This window comes from Dipodomys merriami, unplaced genomic scaffold (genome assembly GCF_024711535.1).
Source record: "Dipodomys merriami isolate MVZ:Mamm:240054 unplaced genomic scaffold, mDipMer1.0.p SCAF_90, whole genome shotgun sequence".
Classification (NCBI taxonomy): Eukaryota; Metazoa; Chordata; class Mammalia; order Rodentia; family Heteromyidae; genus Dipodomys; species Dipodomys merriami.
Genome location: NW_027206513.1, coordinates 3,527,795 through 3,549,393, shown reverse-complemented (window position 1 = coordinate 3,549,393; position 21,599 = coordinate 3,527,795). Strand labels below are relative to the sequence as shown.

Below are 21,599 nucleotides of genomic sequence, written 5' to 3'. Positions count from 1 at the left end.
AATACTGACACTGCCAATCTATGGACCATACTTGGAGCAAAGTAGAATTCTTTGTGTCTTGACCCTTCCAAGACTAATAATAGTAATAAGTTATATTATATAATTTGCAGGGAAATAGATGGACCTAGAAAATATTGTGTTGAATGAATCAAGTTAGGTACAGATAGACAAAGAGTGGCATGTTTTCTTTTCTATGTGGAAGTTAGACCTAAACTGTAAATATATATGAAAACACATATAGGCCATATGCATATATACATGATCAAGGTATATCTAAATTATGGAATATGCAGGGGTGGATTTTTATGGTATAACATCCTTGAACAGTTAACTGATAGTTTAACATAATGAATACCAGGAAGCTGAAACATGTCTTAATTGAGGCAGGTCAGGGTTAAAAGAGGGGTATAGACAAATGAGGTGAGGAAAGGTGGGTGAATACAGTCATAATATTCAATGTACATGTGTAAAAATGATACAACTACTTAAAGACAATAGAAGAAAATGAATAGTAACACTCTTACCATCTATTACAGATGGCTATTGAAAAGACTTAGCCCTCTGCATTAGCTACTAGCTATATTTACACCTGGAAAACTCAGTTTTTGAGATTTTCATTAATTTGTTTATGGACATACTCAACAAATAGAAAGCTAGGATGTGGCTTCAAAGCCCCAGGACTCACATGAGTATCTGTTTTACTGCCTTGCCTCTTACAAGCTACTTGGCCTAGTTCACATGAAGTATCTGAGTTTTTGTGACTTTTATGCCTTGCATATTTATATTCATCTGTTGTGTTGTTTGGTGCTGTGGTTCATTTATTGTCTTTGCGATGGAATGTGTATTGGGTACGGATCCATGATCTGAGTTCATTCTTCAGTGATGAACATTTAAGTTGTTTCCATTGTGGGACATGCTGTTCCACAGCTTCCAGGCAGGGACATTTGCCCACTTGTTATCCAAAGAGAGTAAGAACTAAAGGGGAATAGGATTCACAGAGGAGAGGCAGCAAGGCTGCTGTCCTGGTTTAAGAAAGATTTATCAACCTCTCCATCTCCCCAGTATTCTGTGTCTCAAGCCTGCCAAGGCCATGGTCAACAACTCATGAAGTAGGCATTTTCAAAGTTTTATTGTAAAATGGAGATGACATACAACATACATTCACTGAGTACCTACTAAGGGCTAGGCCAGTGCTCGGTCCTGCAGGGGAGCTGAAAACATACAAAGCATGCTCCCTGATCTCTGGACCTCACTGACTGGTGGGGAAGAGAGACAAAGGCACAGCCATCCTTCACACGTCTTAGTGTCAGAAATGTTAATGTGATCAAGGGATGATTTGTAGATCTATCTCTGGGCAGAGCAGGAAGGACCCAGGGTACCACGTTTTCCCTGGGGAACTTCTGATGAGGGAGGAGTACTGCACACAGTACCTATCTATTGTAAAAGGTTGAGAGTTGATGGTGCTGGGAGCCAGAAAATGGTCCCAGATTAAGGGACTATTGGGGGAAAAAAATCATGGGGTCAACAAAGTCTGTTAACTTCATTTTTATAGTTTGAGGCACCACAAAAAGAAAGGAAAGCAAGGGAAATAGCCACCTGTTGCCCCATGTTCACAACCATTTCATGACTACAGGGACACTCTAATCCTAAGTCCATCTGAGAAAAATTTTTTTTTCTTTTTTTTTTTTCTCTTTTGTTGGTCGTGGGGCCTGAATACTGTGCCTGGGCGCTGTCCCTCAGCTCTTCAGCTCAAGACTAGTGCTCTACCACTTGAGCCATAGTGCCACTTCCAGCTTTTTCTGCTTATGTGGTGCTAAGGAATTGAACCCAGGGCCTCATGCATGCAAGGCAAGCACTTTACCACTGAGCCACCTTCCCAGCCCCTCCCCCCAATTAGTTTCTTTTAATTTTCTTCTTACTAAATAAAATTGGCTTGTTAAAAATAATCATAAACTACTTAATTTGTATTTTTCAGAGCCTTAAAAACATCCCCATGGATTGGAGTGCAACTCAGGGATAGAATATGTTTGGCCATGTAAGACCCTAAATCTATTCTTTAGCACAAAAACCAAAGCACAACCAACAAGAACAAAACCTTCTGGCATTGATAGATGAAACAGTGTGAGGGGAGCCATTTGGTGGCAGTGAGTGAGGGTTCTGATGGATTGGGGTCATGGACGTGGTGTAAGATAGTGGAGGAGATAGGAGACAGGGGGAGAAAGAAGGCACTCAGGCAGAGAAGGGAGTCTGGATTTCACCCAGAGGTCAGAAGAACTGTGAGCATGGGACTGCCCTGGCCTGATTTGCAATTGGGATGATCATTCTGGAGGCATTGTAGAGAGAGAGTCAACTGAGAAGCTTTGTCACCTCTTTTGCTTCCTTCCACAAGGCCACCAGCCTTTGGGCTCCTAAGAGCCCAAAGATGGCCAGGGCAAAGAGTCAGTCTCTGGAGTCACTGATAGCCCAGGAGTAGGGAAAGGTAGGTCTTGGCAGTACTACTGATCCTCCTGGAAATAGAACTTGGTGACCATGATGGGCTCTTCTGGTGTGTTGGTGAGGCTGACAGGCTGGTCAGCCTCCAGTGCTGTACAGAGGAACCAGCCTGGGATGGCAGCTGACTCAAAGGTGGTAGTAGGGCCATTGTCTGAACGGATGAAGGTGAAGCGTTTATCTTGCTCCCTTTTCTTGCTCAGGTCAGTGATGTTAACTGCCTGGAAGTAAAAAGATGGTTAGGTGAGAGCTGAAAGTCTGGGAAGCTTGTACTGTTTGCCTCCTCCCAGATATACTGTTGACCCACAGTAAATACTAGAAAAATGCCTGCCTAGAGACCTGCAGAGAGATCACAGGTTCTAGGTTCCTTGGGTCAGCACTGATACAAAGTGTTGTCCCATGGTCACACCTTGACTTCAAAAATCTTGCTGCTCTGTGCTGACCATGGGCCAGTAAGTCTGACGAATGGCTCCATTACTCAAGGCCAAGACCAGTTGAAGCTGGTGCTCTGTCAGGGACTTTCTCCAAGGGAAGGGGTAGAGAAGGGGCAGAGAGTCACAGTTCATGACACATGATACATGCAATATCCCAGCCATCTCTGTCAGAAAAGGCAGTCACACTCTAAAAAGCTGTCACTGTCCATTAGTGGAAAGAAGTGACAGTACCATGTTTGTGAACATAAGACTTGAGTTACAATCTGAGACAAAGTCACCTTTTCTCAGGACTGGACAGCCCACTACTATTACATGAACTCAGAGAGTGACAAGATAGGATGCCAACTTGTCAGAGAGATAAGGAGTAGAAGAGAAAGCTCCTGAGAGTTAGTCTGGCTAGAAGACATTACGTACAAGTGGGAGCTCCTGAGCAAGATTGGCCCATAATCATCCAGGTCTTGCAATAAACTATCATGGTGATGTTTCCCATGACATCACCATGTTCATACCCTCATGCTGTCCCTGACCACATTTTAGCCTACTTTAGCCAGACTGGCTTTTGCCAACAGGGCCACATAAGCCAGAGTTTAATGAGCACTTTCCTATTGAAGCTTATCTTTCTGGAATAACCCCTGATGGCAGCAGTGCCAATGCTTAAAGCAGTCTCTAAGTACAGTAATGAATGCTGAGACAATATGAAAGAAGGCTAGCAGATAGAAAACAGCTACAGAGCAACCCCTGTTCATGTTCTTGTAGTTAGCAGAACTTCCCCATTGATCTTAGTCTACTCAAAGAGTCATGAGAACAAACCATGGCTGTTTCAAGGTACTGAGTTTTGATACCTGAAACAGATCCTTACCTCCAACTGGAGCCTGATGTTGTCACCAGACTTGACACAGGACAGGCATAGCTTCCCCCCCTGGATCCCCAAAAACACAGCATGAGAGTCAATGGGCACCACATCGATCTTTTCTGGAGAAGAACAGAGGGGAGGATTAGGAAGAAAGAAGAGGAGGCCGAAATGGCAAAGAGACTGGGCATTTCTGATGCAGGATTTCAACTAAAATCCCAGATCAGGACAGCAAGGCTATGTCTCGTGATCTGCATTTAAACAGAAGGTAAAACAAAGCATATAAGTAACCAAATTCCTCCAAAAGACCAACACTTCCAGATTCTTCCCCTTATGATCTCTGTTTCTTCACTTTCCTAGAAAACTTGTGTTCAGACCAGGTGCTGGTGGCTCACGCCTGTAATCCTAGCTACTCAGGAGGCTGAGATCTGAGCATTGCGGTTCAAAGCCAGCCGGGGCAGGAACGTCTGTGAGACTCTTATCTCCAATAAATCACCAGAAAACCGGAAGTGGTGCTGTAGCTCAAGTGGTAGAGCACTAGCCTTGAGATGAAGAGCTGAGAGGCAGTGCCCAGGACCAGAGTTCAAGTCCCACAACACATCAAAAGAAAACTTGTGCTCAGGTCAATAAGAATGTTGTGGATGGACAAAGAAAGGAACATACAAAGTTATGAATGGGATCATGGGCCTGGGGACTTAGAATCTGCTTTTTTAATGCCCTCATGTATTAGTAAAAATTTCTGTTTTCCTGTGCTTAGCATGCTTTTGGGAAAACTGCTGGAAGGGCATAATATGTAGATCTTGCATTCTTCCGGAGTAGACTAAGGCACAGAAGGCAAGAGATACATGGAAGTTTTTCACATTAAGATAATGCCATTCTACAATCACAAACAGGGAAGTGAAATACTCTAAATGCCATGCTAAAAGAAGTTGGAGGCCAGGCACCAGTAGGTCACGCCTGTAATCCTAGCTATTCAGGAGGCTGAGATCTGTGGATCACAGTTCAACACCAGTCCAGGCAGGAAAGTCTATGAGACTCTTATTTCCAATTGACCATACAAAAAGCCAGAAGTGGAGGTACGGCTCAAGTGGTAAATCACTATCCTTGAGGGGAAAAAAAGGAAAAAAAAATAGTTCAGGGACAGTGCGTAGGCTCTGAGTTCAATCCCTAGAATCAGCATAAAAAAATTAATAATAAACAACTGAGAAATAGAGTGGGAAAAGCTTGCTAAATCATTCAGTCTGTCTGGAGTGTCCTATTTTGAATAAGGGATACCAGCCAGCTTTGTATATGGCATATATAACTGGGTAGGGTTAGGATTTGAATAACATGGCTTTATGGGTACTTTTAATAGGTGTAGAAGGAAAGGAAGGGCCAGTCTTGCCTTGCCTTGCCTTGCCTTCTGGCCCTTGCCCCTCCCAGCTATGTCCCTGGGACACTGACAATAGGTGGTAAGTCTTGACATAGTCTCTACTCCCCACTCTTCTGAGGCTGCTTTGCAGCCTCAGTCTGCAGGTTCAAAGTAAGCACGATTAGGAGATTCCAACTGAAGCTGTAGGGGCAGATCATAATGCTGCAGACTTCAGGGGCAAAGTGACCCTAGGCACACACAACAGGGATCCTCCTAGCAACGACTCACCTTCTAATTTAGTATTTAGCCCTTGCAAGTATCCAGCAACTAGTTGGTTATTCCTCAGGTAGAAGGTCTTCTGGTTAACATCCCAAATTCTAAAAAGGAAAAGAATTCAGCTATAGTAAGTTCAACTATGGAACATGTCCTGCATTCAGCATCTTTCATGTCTCCTAGACCTCACTTAACCTGCATCAAAGGGTATGGTATTTAACATACCAACAACATAGATGAGAAGACTGAGGCTTATAATAGCTAAGCAATAGGCCCAGCTACCATAGCTGGTGAGCAAAAAGCCCTTTTCTAACATATCCTCTCCTTTCTCCTCATTCAACACTCTCAGCATGAGCATATCCTGTTTCAATAAAGAAAGAGCCATCCATCAAAGCACTGAACAGAATTTCATGGGATGCCAAAGTGTTTTATAAGTACCCTATTCAATATGGTTGTCACCAGCAACATGAGACTATTGAGCTCCTTAATTGGGAGTTTTCATTTTCTCCTTCTTTCATTCATTTAAATGTAAATTTAATTAGCCACTTAAGATTAGTGGTTACCACAGCACAATACTAGAATTTCAAGGGACAAAACATCTTGTAGCTAACTCACTCACTCCTTAATCCTTGGATAGGGAAAAATCTGCCTAATAGTAGAACTTTTCTTCCATCCACCAGAATCCTGCTCTGAACCTGGCAAGGTGGCAAGGACAGCTGTCCCTGGGAACTTGGCTTCCTCTCTCGCTCACCCAGAGATCCATCCATTTGTTGGCTTCCAATCCTGTCTTCTATGGTGAAGGGACCCTTCATTAAGAGAGCAGAGTGGGCAGCTATGAGCTGTGGTAAACAGGTTTGGTCAGCATGGCTTTGGATTTGTGTCTGATTTCCTCATTCATGAAGTGAAGCTAATAACCCCTGCTTTATCAGGTTGCTTTGAGCAGCCAGTGAGGTTGGGAAGAAGTGGCCAGATAAACCAATGTGCTTTGCATGTGTGAACATTTGACTTTTTATGATTATCCTTCATTCCTAGATGAGCCTCAATCTGAAGAGATACAACATCCCTGTTAGGGAACTCCAGGGACATCTCCTGGGACTAAGAAAAAAAGTGGGGAAACAAAGAAAGGAGATAGCTCCCAAGTCTGGGTGGAAGGGACTTGGCTTGGGACTCAAAGGGCATATATACACTTAGTCATCCAGTTTGACTTCACTCCCAGGAAAGGACATAGGGGACAAAGCATGCACAGACAGTCCATTTATTACTTTTCATGATAACATTACTCCAGGCCTAGCCAAATTTTTAAAAAAAATTAGTCATTTTTTGGTACTCTGCAATTCATAGAACAGCAAAATAGTATCATCTGTTCATTTTATCTTTACAGAAAACCTGGTGAGGCATGCAGTGGGTTATCATGAACCCTATGACTCAGATGAGTCTCCAAGGAAGTAAGATCCTCCAACAAATTGACACATGTAGTAGATGCTGGCAGTTGATCTGGCCCTTTAGGTTATACCCTGCCTGCAGTTCCCATCTTTGCAAGGCCCAAAGGCCAGCATGATTCCTGGGCACATGGATATCATTCACTGGGATGCATGCCTGAGTCTCTGGGAAAGAGAACCCAACATGTAAGCCCTGTGATTCCATCTAGTATAAAACAGAGCATATAGCAGGCTTTTCTTGATTCCAGCCCAAACCCAGCCCTCAGTCCTTGCAGAGCTAGTAACCCACAGATGTGCTGTGTTTCCTCTCTTTGGCTCCTCAGCCCCATATACTTGGGAGAAGCCTTACCTGAAGACTTGCATCTTACAGAGTCTTCTCCCAGAGGGGCGACAGGCTGCCTCTGAAGAGAACAGGAGGAGGAGAAGAGAAATTAGGTAGCTGTAAGGACCCCCGCAGATATCCATCCTGTGAACACAGCAAGGCAACAGAGTGCCATTTCAGCTCCAAAGATGTTCCTTATAAAGAAAACTAGTCACTCACCAGAGTCAAGCTGTGCTGCTCAGCTGTACTATAAGAAGCGGAAATGCCCTCACATTTCCAAAAAGAGAAACCCTTGCTGTTGTCACTTTCAACCTCTCCAAGTGTTGCAATGGGGTGTTGTAACTGATCCCCTCCCCTTTTTCCCTTGTGCAATTTCCCCAAAATTGAGATTTCTATTTCCCCTTCAGTGGGGGGTAGGAGGGAAGAAGGCGGTCCTGGGAAGAAAAGCACAATGAAAACCAAACTCCCTCATTTGCCTGACAGGTACTCCGAGACTGTTGGCTTTCTAAAACACAAATCAATGAAAATATTCCCCATTCATTATAAAGCCAAGTGACAGAGATCCCAGCATAAGGGATAGTCAGTCACAAGTCACTTTGTGTTTTTGTTCAGACTGCTGGACTCTGGACAAGAGGCTGCCAAACATTTTGTCCAGGACTAGGTTGTAAATATTTTGGGCTTTGTGGGTCATCCAGGCTCTGACACAACTATTGAATTCAGATATTGGAGCTTAACTCCAATATAATTTTACTCCAATACAACTTTATTTATATTTATATAACATGGGGTACTACAGGTAAAATTAAAAAATAAAAATATAATAAAAATAAATACTTAGAACAAATATGAAAATTTCAATAAGCATCTAACAAAAAGAGAGTGTTCTTGTTTTTGTTGTTATTGCTATTGTATTATTGTGACATATTACAAAAATTATGTATAACAACGTGCATAAATTAAAAAAAATGTTCAGTACCCCCCAAAAAAGAAAATTAATGTCGTGACTGAAGTATCTTGGACAGGAGGCACAGCAAAAGAATGACATGCCTTTTTATTCACAGGGCAGTTCGTAGGCCAGTAGCTTTGACATCACTTGAGAGTTCACAGAAATTGAGGTTCTTCAGATTTACCTTTGAGCTACTTTATGAATCTTCATTTTTTTAACAAAATAGCTCACACAATTCATAAAAATAGATTAGATTATGATTGAGGAGAACTGGTATTCTATTTTTTTGCTCCAACATTTTCTATTTTCTATGCTATATTCTATACATCACCCCATACAGTTTTCTATTCTTTCGTCTTATCTAGAATTCATGTAAATATTTCTTTAATCTCCAGTCTTCTTTCCAAATTAGCACCTATACTGACATCTTATTTTATCAAGCAGTATAATCTTATGTATATAGATATTTATCACATTTTCTTGATCCATTCATCTACTGAGGGGCATCTGGGTTAGTTCCCTAACTTAGCTATGGTAAATAATGCTACAAACATTGTTGTGCTGGTAGCCTTAGTACGGCCTTCTTTGTGATCATTTGGGTAAATGCCCAAAAGTGGGATTGCTGATCTTGAACAAGCCACCTCATTTTTGTAATCCCCTTTTCCCTATTCTCCCATCCAAGTACTAACTAACCAGGCCCGACTCTGCTTAGCTTCCGAGATCAGACAAGATTGGGCGCGTTCAGGGTGGTATGGCCATAGACCATTTCCCCATTATCAGAGTAAGGATGATCATATATCTTCCTTATAAGTTGAAAGAAAAAAAGGAAGAAAAGAAGATGATGGAGAAGGCCAGGAAAGAAAGAAAGAAAGAGGAAAGAAAGAGAAGGAAAGAAGGAAGGAAGAAAAGGAGAAAGGAAGAAAGAGGAAGGGAGGAAGGAAGAGAAGGAGAAAAGGAAAAGAGGGAAGGAACAAAGGAAGGAAGGAAGGAAGGAAGGAAGGGAGGGAGGGAGGGAGGAAGGAAAGAAAGAAAGAAAGAAAATTTGTTCTTAGCTCATAGTGGGCTTTTTCTTCCTTACAATATTCTAGACAGAAAAAGATAAGTGTGCCCCTGTTTTATGAATATACAAAATTTAAACAGGATTTCTCTCTGATCTACCTGCTGATAAATACCATCACAGAAGCATAGATTGGAGCATTGTTAGAACTCATTAGAATCTAGAGATCATTGTTATCCTACCTTATCATTATTTTAAAGAGGACCAGAAAGGAGAGACCTGCCCAAAGTCACAGAGCTTGTTAATAAAAATGTATTCCCATAAATCCAGGTCTTCTAACTTGCTGCCCCAAGTTAGTCTACTACAGCAGTGGACCTTGATGGGTTTAACTTTATTTTAATCAAGAAGTCAAAATTTCTAGGTTGAGGATTAAACCCTTCAATCAAAAAGCTACATATAACTTTCCCAAATCTTTTAAGAGTTCCTTTTTTGGAGCAAATGAAACACTTGTGCAAATAATAATGCTGCCTTATCACTCAGAGCTTTGAGGTCAAGTGTCATGTACTATTCCTGCAATGTCCTCCCATACTGTGTGATCCTGAGTGAGTCATTCAGCTTCTTTGCATCATGGAAGAGAAGTGACACCTACCTTTGAAAGCTGGCAGAGGAGGGGCATTGGTGTTGTGTTTTCTCACTTCTTTGTTCAGGTTTGGATTTCTTTCATGAATGTTAGCTAAAGAAGGAGATGTGTATAAACCTGCCTAGTAATTTGCTACTTCCAGCATTTGTTGACTTAAGGTTTAAAGTTTCTGGAACTTTTCTCAGTCATCAGGTGCATAATGTTGTCATCATACCTGCTGAAAGTGGAGGTGGCTAGCATCCAACTGTGATAGACTCTTTCCTAGTTGTATTTCTATGATATTTCTAAATCTCAGTTTTTAAAATCAATGTGCTCTCAAAAATGTGTTTGAAGATCAAAGAAGGATTTTAATCTTATGGACTAAAAACCTATCTCACTTGTCAGATGGGATAGAGGGGCTCTATCCTGGCCCCTCCCTCAGACAATGTTCCAAATAAAGGTCTCACCCACATTATGGCTCCAGGGTAAATGTTTATCTGACTCCAAGCTGAGTTCAAGGAGAGAGAGAGAGAGAGAGAGAGAGAGAGAGAGAGAGAGAGAGAGAGAGAGAGAGAGAGAGAGAGAGAGAGAGAGAGAGAGAGAGAGAGAGAGAGAGAGAGAGAGAGAGAGAGAGAGAGAGAGAGAGAGAGAGAGAGAGAGAGAGAGAGAGAGAGAGAGATGAATTTCCTTTAAAGGACACAAGCTTTTGGCTCCCAGATTTTCCTGGGTCTGTGTATTCTCCCTAGAATTTTCCCTCCAAACTCTCCCAGCACACCTTTTCTGGGTGAGCAGGGAAGGATGTGGGTCTGAATTCTGGGCTGACCTGAGTCTGAGTTGTACTTTATCATTTTCAAGCTGCGCCACCTCAATATGGGGAGACTGTCTCAGTTTCATTAGTTATTAGATAAAGCTAATAACAGAAGCCACATCATAGCTTCTCTAAAGACTCAATAAGACACCATGAGTGACTTCTTTAGCCCTGACCCTACATTCAGGAATTGTGAGCTAGGTCACTACTAAAATAGTTATGGCTTTTACTCTATGTACAATGGGAGAGATGAGTCATGCTGCCCCAATACCTTCAAGCTCTGCCCTGTACGCTTAGTTTCCCTCCTGTGCATCCTGACTCACCCTCCTTTCCTGATGAACTGACCCATACTCCTTCTCCCCCATATACTGGCCCACCTGGTTTTCCCATTCTAGTCTCAAGTCCCCTCTGATTCCAAAAGAGAGGGAAGAAGAAAGGAAGGGGAAGTTCTTTTCCTCCCCTCATGCTTCTGGCCACAATTCCACTTAGTTCTGCTTTATGGCATCAAAGTAGTTGGTATATCTGGGAATTCTGCCCAGGGGACTTCTCTGACTAAACCTATTCTCAGTTCTGGGTACTCAGCTCCCACCTCTGCTTCCCAAATCAAGTTTAGTGCCCATCACAAGCGGTGGACTCTGTCTTCCGAAAGAGTAATTGGTGACCTCATCTGATCTTTTGGAGACCACAGTGTATCTAGTTCTTTCTACAGATTAAACCCTGTGCAGACTGAACCAGTGGTGACAACAGAAATAACCAGGACACATTTAATGGGACTCTGTTCAGACATGGAGACAGAAGCCTGGCTATCTACAGCTTACAAGTGCTAAGATGTAGATGTGGGACACAGGAAGAGATAAAAATGCTGCTATGCATTGACTGTGGAGCTTGGAGACCACTTTACATCAGGAGTGGAAAAGCCAACTTCACAAAGGTCTTATGCTGATGTCTATAAAGTTCTCAGCACAGCACTAGAGGTATTCAATAAACATTAGCTATTTCTGAATTTCAATTCATTATACGTTTTACTTGTAGAACTTCCACTTGGCTCCTTCTTTTGTAGTTTGTGGTTCTTGGTCAAATTTTCAAATCTTGTCTCCTAAATATTTGGGTGTATCTTTTCAAGGCTCTTTGTGTGTGTGTGTGTGTGTGTGTGTGTGTGTGTGTGTGTGTGTGTGTGTGTGTGTGTGTGTGTGTGTGTGTGTGTGTGTGTGTGTGTGTGTATGTGTGTGTGTGTGTGTATACACGCGTGCACGCACTCCAGCATCCACACGTGTGCACTGGTGCTGAGTCTTGAACTCAGGGCCTGGGCATTGTCCCTTAGCTTTCTAAGCTCAAGGCTATCACTCTACCACTTGAGCCAGAGCTTCACTTTGGTTTTTGCTGGTTAGTTAGAGATGAGAGTCTCACAAACTTTCGTACCCAGGCTGGCTTTGAACTACAAGCCACAGACCTCAAACACCAGAGTGGTTAGGATTACAGGGTGAGCCACCAGCTCCCAGTTTTCAGGGTTTTTAAGACTGCCCCTTATAGTTCTTTTATTTAAATCCCCCCAGGTGTCCTTCAATTTTCTTCTTTCCTTCCTTCTTTCCTTCCTTCCTTCCTTCCTTCCTTCCTTCCTTCCTTCCTTCCTTCCTTCCTTCCTTTCTTCCTTCCTTCCTTCCTTCTTTCCCTCTTTTGTCTTTCTCTTTTCCTTTCTTTTTCCCCTCCCTCCTTCCTTCCTTTCTTCTCTCTATCTCCCTCCCTCCCCTCCTTTTTTTCTGTACTGGAGTTTTAACTCAGAGCCTCACACTTGCTGCTAAGGAGATGTTCTATCACTGAGCCTCACCTCCAGCCTTTCTTTTGCTCTGGTTATTTTTAGATAAGGCTATTTATGTTTATTGCCTAGGATACATCTGGACCACAATCTTCCTTGCATAGGCTTTTCCATATAGCTATAACAGTCATATGCCCAGGTTCTTTCCATTGATATAAGGATTCACCAGCCTTTTGCCTGGTTGACCTGGTACCTTGATCTGCTTAGCCTCCTCTGTAGGTAGGATGGCAAATATGCAACATTACACTCATCTATTGATTGTAAGAGTTGGCATGAACTATATTGCCCAAGCTCACCCAAAACTGTAATCTCACCAATTGCAGCCCCCCAAGTAGCTAGGGCTATAGGTATGAGCTACCATGTCCAGCTTCACTACCTTTCTTTAAGGTATACAATTGTGCATATGTTATAATTTGGATACATGTCCCCCAAAGATACATGTATTCAAGACTTTGTCATCAGAGTAATACTATTGAAATAGTAGAATAATTAAAAGCCTAATGGGAGGTCCTTAGGTCATTGGAAGTGAGCCCTTTAAGAGACTTACAGATCTCCATCTCCTGTCCCACCTTATTTCTTGCTTTTTGCTTCCTAGCTAATGAGGTGTGTACTCCCTACTATTGCCATCTCATAGCTCTACCAGAAACCCAACATAATGAGCTAATCTACGCTTGGATTAGAACTTCCAAAACCGTGAAAACTAACCTTTCTCTCTATAATTTAATTATTTTGGATATTTTATTAACACAAAACTAAAGCAACATAATTACTGTGTTTTTTCAGTACTGTTTTAACTCAGAGCCTAGGCACTGTCCCTGAGTTTTTATTTCCTCGAGGCTAACACTCTATCACTTTGAGCCATGGTACTACTTCTGGTTTTCTGATAGTTAATTGGAAATGAGAGTATCACAGACTTTCCTGCCAGTGCTGACTTCAATCCTCACACCTGTGAGGATCACTCATACCTGTAATCCTAGCTACTCAGGAAATGGAGATCTGACAATATAGGATGGAAGCCAGCCTGGGCAGGAAAGTTTATGAAACTCTTATCTTCCATTAACCACCAAAAAGCCAGAAGTTCAGCTGTGACTGAAGTGGTAGAGCATTCGCTTTGAGCAAATGCAGTCAAGGAGTGTCTAGGGCCCTGAGTTCAAACCTCAGGACTAGTATAAACACACAAAAGAATTTCTTTGAATGGAAACTAGTGAAAAGACATTTTAATGCTACTTCCTCCAAAGGATAAAGGAATTTGTCTTTAAAGGTATCATTCTGGCAGAAAGCAGACTGATTAGACTTGAATTGGGGTGTTTGAGATAGAAAGAAGGGCAGTAGTGTGCTGGTAAGTGTTTAATAGATGGATCTCAAAAAGTTTTGATTTGTAGCAGCATTTGTCAATATCTATGTTACACATACTCCAAAACTGACAATAAAAGCCACCATCATAATGTCACTGGATGTGGAATTGAGAAGAGATGTACATAACCATGTCTTGCCAGGTCTAGCATCCCACATTTGCCCGTTCGTATACAGGAATCATTCTTATATATCCTAACTCCAACCTCCTTCCTCTTGATGCAATTGGTTCATTACACAAGTCCTGTCCCCACTGTAATCTTTACTGATAAATCCAAGTTAAAAAGAAATTTTAATGAATTTGTGTACAAGTTATCCAGAAGGCCTCCTGGACTACGTTTGGATCACCCAGGCACTAGAAGATGTAAGCATAAGGTTTGGGGTGGGCAGATGTGCATCCTGAATTGTAATGGCTTCATCTCATAAAGTCTTCAGCCAAATTTTAATGTCAAAACACCACAGTGCACATAATACTATACAAGCAGACTTCATAAAATTTTAGTAAGTTCATATGGAACAATAAAAGACCCTGAATAGCAAAAATAATCCTTAACAGAAAGAACAGTGCTGGAGGAATATCAATACCAAATTTCAAATGTTACTACAAAGCCATAGTAATTAAGACAGCTTGGTAATGGCATAAGAACAGACCTGAGGACCATTGGAATAGAATTAAAGACCCAGAAATGAACCCACAGACCTATAGCCACCTAATCTTTGATAAGGGAGCTGAAAAAAATAGAATGGAAGAAAGACAGCCTCTTCAGTAAATGGTGCTGGCAAAATTGGTTAAACACCTGAAGAAAACTAAAGCTAGATCCTTACATATCACCCTGAACCAGAATCAACTCCAAATGGAACAAAGACCTTGGAGTCAAAGCAGACACTGAAAACATGGCAGGAAGGAATAGGGAAAAGTGTAGGGCTCCTTGGCACAGGCCAAAATTTTTTAATAAAAACCCAGAAATTCAACAAATCAGAGAAACCTTAGACAAATGGGATTGCATGAAACTGCAGAGCTTCTGCCTGGCAAAGGCCATAGCTAGCAAGATCAATAAAAAGCCCATGGATTGGGAGAAGATCTTCATGGGCAAGGGTCTCATATCTAAAATATACTTAGAACTCCAAAAATTAAATCCTTCAACAACAAATCCTCAAAGAAACAACTGCCCAATAAATAAGTGGGCTAAAGACTTAAAGAGAAACTTCTCTGAAGAGGAAATAAGAATGGCCAATAAACATATGGAGAAAGGTTCAACGTCTCTAGCCATAAAAGGCATGCAAATCAAAACAACATTGAGATTCCACCTCACCCCAGTTAGAATGGCTATAGTCAAGAAATCTAATAAAATCAGATGCTGGATGGGATATGGCCAAAGGGAACTCTAATGCATTGTTGGTGGGAGTGTAAACTTGTTCAGCCACTTTGGAAAGCAGTATGGAGGTTCCTCAGAAGACTCCACATAGAGCTCCCCTATGACCCAGCAATCCCACTTTTGGGCATTTACCCAAACGATCACAGACAAGGCTATACTAAAGCTACCAGCACAACTATGTTTATCACAGCATTATTTTCCATAGCTAAGATATGGAACCAACCCAGATACCCCTCAGTAGATGAGTGGGTCAAGAAAATGTGATATATATATATATATATATATATATATGTATTGGAATTCTATGCCTCCATCAGAAAAAATGACATTGCCCCATTTTTTGGAAATGGAAAGACTTGGAAAAAATTATATTAACTAAAGTAAGACAGGCCCAAAGAAACATAGGTACCACGGTTTCCCTTATTTGCAATAACTAGTACATGTGTAGGACAAGCAGAAAAGGCCAAAAGCTATGTACATATGACTATATAAGATGATTTTAAGTGAAATGAAACCAAAGACAGGGACACAAGTGGTTTTATCTTTCTTGCTATTTTTAAGGTATCTAAATGTACCATGTTATTTTTTTTTGTTTTGTTTTGTATATTCTTCCCCATGGTATAACTCCTGTTTTCATTGTATTTGATTCCAGCCCTGCATCTTATATATACATTTTTCTAATTTGGGGAGGGGAAGGGAAATAACAAAATGCTGAAATAAGGATACAGGCTGACCCATTGCAACAATGAGATGTACAACATAGTACAAGATGTACTATGTTGAAAATGAACTTTACAACTTCAGGGTGGGGGGAGGGAAGAGTTGGGGAGGTGGGGAGGGAAGGAATAGTAGGGGAAAAACAATGGAGGAGGTAACAATACTCAATAAGAAATGTACTCATTACCTTACTCATGTAGCTGTAATCCCTCTGTACAGTATTTTTACAATAAAAATACATACAAAAATTTTAATAAGATAATGGTACAAAGCCCTTGTTCCTTTTCTCCAAGTCAAGGATAAATACATTAAAACAAAGAGAAGGAATTAAAGCAAAGACAATCCCCCATAATACAATCTAATGCCTTCTTTTTTTGTCAGATTGCCCTGCTAGCATCCTAGTTCATTTTTAACCATGTCCAGAAGTTTATTGTAAACTCCCAGGAAAGCAGGTTAAGCTTGGAGACAGTTCTTCTAGCTTACTGATGCCAGAGTGCAAATAACAACTTTGCTAGGTACTGAAGGACATTCAAGGCATTTGTTATAATTGATTACTAAAATGATTGATTACAGTAATTAATAATTGACCTATGGAGGATGAATTCAAACCAAAAGGAACTCCATAGAACAAATAGAATTGATTGATTGATTGATTACTGCTTGCTATAATCGTCATCTAAATAGGAAACGTCCTGTGAATCCTTTTTGAGGTATTGAATCATTCAAGATGATTTTTTCTTCCATATTTGTGTGTTTAATATATCATCACTGGTCTTGTTTTCTTGAGTTTTCAGAGGTACATATTTGCTTTTGCCTTTTGAGCTTTGGTGACTAACTTTGTCAGGTAGCTTCTCTTCAGGCAAGAGAAGTTGTGGGGAAAGAGTAGGAGGTCTAGGAGGACACAGTTATATTGTTATCAATTGTGTTGTAGTCTCTGTGTTAGTCTTTGTCACTGAGCAAACCGACCCCCCCCCCCCCCAACTAGCTTGTATTTCATGAAGAGTTCCATGAGTCCTCACACCAGGTGTGTGTGGGGGGTGGAGATAATAACATCCACTTTCATGGTGGGAATTTACACATAGTCACTTTATAGGAAAAGAACTCAGAAGATTAAATCACCTGCCCAAGAATGTGGCCAAATCAGAATTTGAATTCAGTTTCTGTCCTTTCCACACTACCAATCCTACCAAAAAGGTATTTGACTTTTCTTTTCTCTGCTTTCTGCATGCCTAACAGAACAAGAATTTTATTTGTTCTATGGAGTTCCTTTTGGTTTGAATTCATCCTCCATAGTTCAACTAAGTAGTTCACAATTTCTTGAAAATTTGGAGAATTTTCATTTTTTAGTTCTTTAATTAATATTTATTTATTTTTTTATTATCTTTAGTTGTACAAAGGAGTTGCAATTTAATAAAGCACTTTATGAATATAATGCATCTTAATCAATGTCACTACTTTCAATATTCTCACTTATCCCTCCTAATCCATTCCTTCCCTCACTTAATTTTATAGGATATACATTCAATTCTTGACCACATTCTTCCCCTCTTCTCCTCTTCTTTTGACTCCCCTTTTCCCCTTTATCCCACCCTACCCCTTTCACGTACCCATTTGGAAATTATCTTTTTGGTAGTAAGGAAATGATTCTAAAACTTTATATAGATTACAGGTAAAGATCTTGAAGGTCTTGAGCTGGTGATGAACTAGAGTAATCAATTGTTTTGGTTTCCCCAGAACTTTCTTAGCTTTATTTCTGAAAGTTCTACAGCTCAGTAAACATCTCAGTCCCTGAAAAACTAAGATAGTTGGTTCCACTAAACTCTGAATTTTTTAAAATTATCTTTAAGTACTTATACAAAGGAGTTGCCATTTAACGAAGTACTTATGAATCAAGAGACATTGGATTCATAAACTATGAATTTTTTTTTGCCAGTCCTGGGGCTTGAACTCTGGGCCTGGGTTCTATCCCTGAGCTTCATTTTTGCAAAGGCTAGCACTCTATCACTTGAGCCATAGTGCCACTTCTGGCTTTTCTTGAGTTGTTTGTTAGAGATAAGAGTTTCACAAACTTTCCTGCCTGGGCTGGCTTTGAACTGGGATCCTCAGATTTCAGCTTCCTGAGTAGCTAGAATTACAAGCATGAACCACTGGTATCTAGCATAAACTATGAATTCTTAAAAGGCATTGGCACCTCAGGTGGCTGATGTCACAAATTGCAGATATAATGAATTGTTAATCATTGGATTTTGTCAATTTACCATTATTTTTCTTGATAAAGACACTGCTTATATAGAAAGAAATAGACAGATGAGAAAGAGACAGAGAACCACAAGTGTCTAAAAATCTGAATGAGTCTTCTACTCAAGAAGAAAAATCTTAGAAGACGTAATAGTGATTAATCATATCAATCAATTATTTTCATTTCAATCAAGTTGATTTTCAGTTAAGCAATTCATCTTTAACTTCTCCTAGCAACATGATCAAGGTAACATTGATATCTACTAGCTTAAAACTTTTCAAACTCCGGTCCAAAAAAAGAATTTATTAGAAGTGGTGCTGTGGCTCAAGTGGTAGAATGCTAGCCTTGGGCTGAAGAGCTGAAGGAAAATGCCCACGCCCAGAGTTTAAGCCCCACGACCGACAAAAAAAGAAAATAAATAAAATAAAATAAATTATCGTTTAACCATTTTTGCCTCTACTTCCTTAACCTTCTCCCTCTTGTCATTCATACATATCAGCTATAAGGTAAGTGGTAGGACCCCTGTGTAAAGAGAAAGCAGAGGTCTGGGAGGCAAGTGACTTACCCAAAGTAACGCAGAGTATATGCAGGGAGTCCCATCTTTATCCTTGCTCTAGTTCTCACCCTCCTAAGTTGCCTTTCAAACCACACATGTCTCCAACTTCACCCTTCTCAGAGCCCAGTTGTCTGCTGTGACAGTGGGTATCTCCCATACTTCTGGCCTTAGATGTAGAATGTAGTCCCTTCTCTAAAGGAGCATGAGCTTGTTTCACTGATTGCCTGAATTCTATTTAGTTTATTCCCACCTGCACATATTTAGCAACTAAGTGTGCCAGTTCGAAATACTTTGAATAAATCATCTTTATAGTAGCAGTTTCTTACGATATGTTCCTGTCTGGTTCTGGGAGTGCACTGCTCCAGCATTCTAATTTATATGATTGGAAAACATATAAGATCAAACTTCTGCTAGAGATGGTACTACCCATTGGGAGAAAGAGAAGGAACCACAGTCTGTCCTTGTAATAATTGCTTGTGGTTTACAAAGCAATCACCCTCTGTGTTCTCATCCAGCCTCTATACTATCATAGTCCAATGTAGTGGTTTGGGTACAGACTCATCTTCAGTCAACTCAGCTTCTCCTCTTACACTGACTGTCTGGTCTTGTGCAGATTACAAAATCTTTCTCTATTTCCTCTTCTGAAAATATGAACAAAAGTGGTCTTTTTTTCATATGGACACTATGAGGACTGAGATAAGCCTTGTACAAAGCTCTGCAGGACACCTAACTTGATTAAATACATAGTATTGCTATGTTGACTATTAGCATGTTCATGATACACAGGGAGTCTGCTGGCTTCTTCCTGACCCCAAGAAGAGAGAGGCCCAGAAAGAAAAAAGGGTCTGCTCAGGAAGAACCAAACAAGTTAGAAACTCAGTCTTCAACAATCCTAAAATATTTTTTCTTTGCCCCACACATATTCTAATCAGAGATTGCAAAGCAGTAATTTGTAGATTAAATGTTTAATTTGCATATTTTGCTACCCTGGAGCTTGAACTCAGGGGATGGGCACTGTCTCTGAGCATTTTTACTCAAGGCTAGCCCTCTACACTTGAGCCACAGTTCTACTTCCCACTTTTTGCTGGCTAATTGGTGATAAGAGTATAACAGAGATTCCTGCTCAGGCTAGTTTAGAACTGCCATCCTTAGTGCTCAGCCACCTTAGTAGTTAGGATTATAGTCATGAAACGCCAGTGCCCTACCTTTAATTTGATTTTAATTATTTAATCAGACTACCACACATAACAAAATAATATCTGGATTTTCATTTAAAAAATGAGAAGTTCCAGACACCTGGACAAGCATTCTCATGTGACACCATATATTAGAATTACCTAACACCAATAATTTAATTCTCTGCAGTTGCTGCCCAGCTTTTTTCAAATGAATGAACACTAGATGCTATTAATAAAGTTCACATATTCTTTCTGCTATTTTATAGAGATATTTCTTAAAAGGCCCTATTTGTATCAGTAGTTGAGGATGAACAAGATTCTAAGACCACCATAATGTTTCTCATCGTGGTACACCCTTCTCACCCAGTGCATCTACCTGGCCTCCCAGGGGATGCTATGGTCTCTCATGGCCCAGGCTTCCCAGACAGGCCTAGAGCTCCATGTGCTTGGCATTCCCTTAGAAGCTTGCTTGACAGGTACTGAAAGCATTGGCTAAACACCAGTGGTTGACATTTCCTCCCCCATTTTTTTCAGATGGACAAATAGGATTGGAAGGAGCTTACCTAAAGCCATGGGAGGACCTGACAGAGTATGAGGTCTTCTGAGGGCTTCGGCCTCTTGCTATAGTCTCAGCTGCCTCATATAAAGGAACACCAAGGCAGCACCTTTCAGGGCGGAGCTGCTCGTCCTTTCTGACTACCTGAGCAGAGGAAGAGGGGAAGCCCAGCCCCTCCCACACACTCACACAGGGTTAGTTAGCCAGAGGTGGGGTGACTGACAACTGACACTGAGCCAGGCCCTGCTTCCAGAATGGTGACTCAGCCTAGCAGATGGTGAACTGATTCTTATCTGTGAAAAAGTAGAGCTCAGATATGAACGAGCTAGATTCATGGGGTTGGGCCTAAGTGGCCACCCCAAACCCAATTGCTACCAGTGTATACATGCATACATGCATTCATCCAAAAACTATGTATTGACTTAATCTAGTATATGGGTCACTCTGCCAGGTATTTAAAACAAGTCAAACAAGGTCTCTAATGGAGGAAAACAGACAGGAAACAAATACAACAGGAGAAATTAAAATGCTTTTGAGGGATTCAAAGGTGGGTGGGTGTTCTACAGAAAGTGGCCAGAAAAACTTCTTTTAGAAGGTGACATTTGAGCTGACTGAGAGAACAAATATTCTGTGTGGAGGGGACAACAGAGCAAAGTACCTGAGTGGGATCTTGAATGGCTTAGGGAGCAACAAGGCATCTATCCCCTCTTCAATTTCACCCAGGCTCTACACCCTGTCCATTGCCATGGTGCTGTCTTGTAGGTCAGATACTCTCTCCCACTTTTTCTGGAAGCTTCTCATATCTTGAACCCCTCTCCTCCTCTGCCACTCAGAACTAACCTACTCTAGCTTCCTGTCTTGGAACAAGACAGAAAGGTTAATCTGGGCATGTCACTCTGCCCTGAAGGTCTTGCTTTAATAGCAGCAAAAAGAGCCTGGTTCTCCTTGCCCTCCCTTCAACTTGAGGATGGCTGCAAACATGAGTGGAATACAGACTATAAAATGATTCATAAATTGTGTGCATTTAGGCAGTACCCCAATCCATAACTGGAGAGCTTAAGGGGCAATCCATTCTAATACTGTTTCCAATATTGTCACCTGCAATTCTATCCTTCCTGACAGGTATTCATTTGCAGAAAGGCTATAATTCATAAAAATTTTCAACAGAGACCTTCACTTTCCCCTAACTCTGTATCTGGAGTTTTCACACATTTTTAGGGTCACTTCACTATTCCCTAGACCTTGAATTGAGGCTGGGAGGTGCAGGCAGCCTGAGATAGAA

At 41.0% G+C, this 21,599-nt stretch overlaps 1 protein-coding gene across 3 annotated transcripts; it reads right to left on the bottom strand.

Annotated features, from left to right (window-relative positions):
- Nucleotides 1-1,118: 1,118 nt before the first annotated feature.
- LOC138821171 (interleukin-1 receptor antagonist protein-like) lies at nt 1,119-20,407 on the bottom strand. Of its 3 annotated transcripts, none has more exons than XM_070013255.1 (5): nt 20,325-20,407; nt 7,187-7,238; nt 5,414-5,502; nt 3,784-3,896; nt 1,119-2,711 (listed from the first exon to the last, which is right to left on the bottom strand). In XM_070013255.1, exons 1-5 carry the CDS (start codon nt 20,332-20,334, stop codon nt 2,496-2,498), a joined length of 480 nt encoding a protein of 159 aa, XP_069869356.1. In that variant the 5' UTR covers nt 20,335-20,407; the 3' UTR covers nt 1,119-2,495. The 3 variants fall into 3 exon arrangements, with proteins under 3 accessions (XP_069869356.1, XP_069869357.1, XP_069869355.1); XM_070013256.1 differs by lacking the exon at nt 20,325-20,407 and adding an exon at nt 7,379-7,465; XM_070013254.1 differs by lacking the exon at nt 20,325-20,407 and having other exon boundaries at nt 7,187-7,359.
- Nucleotides 20,408-21,599: the final 1,192 nt, after the last annotated feature.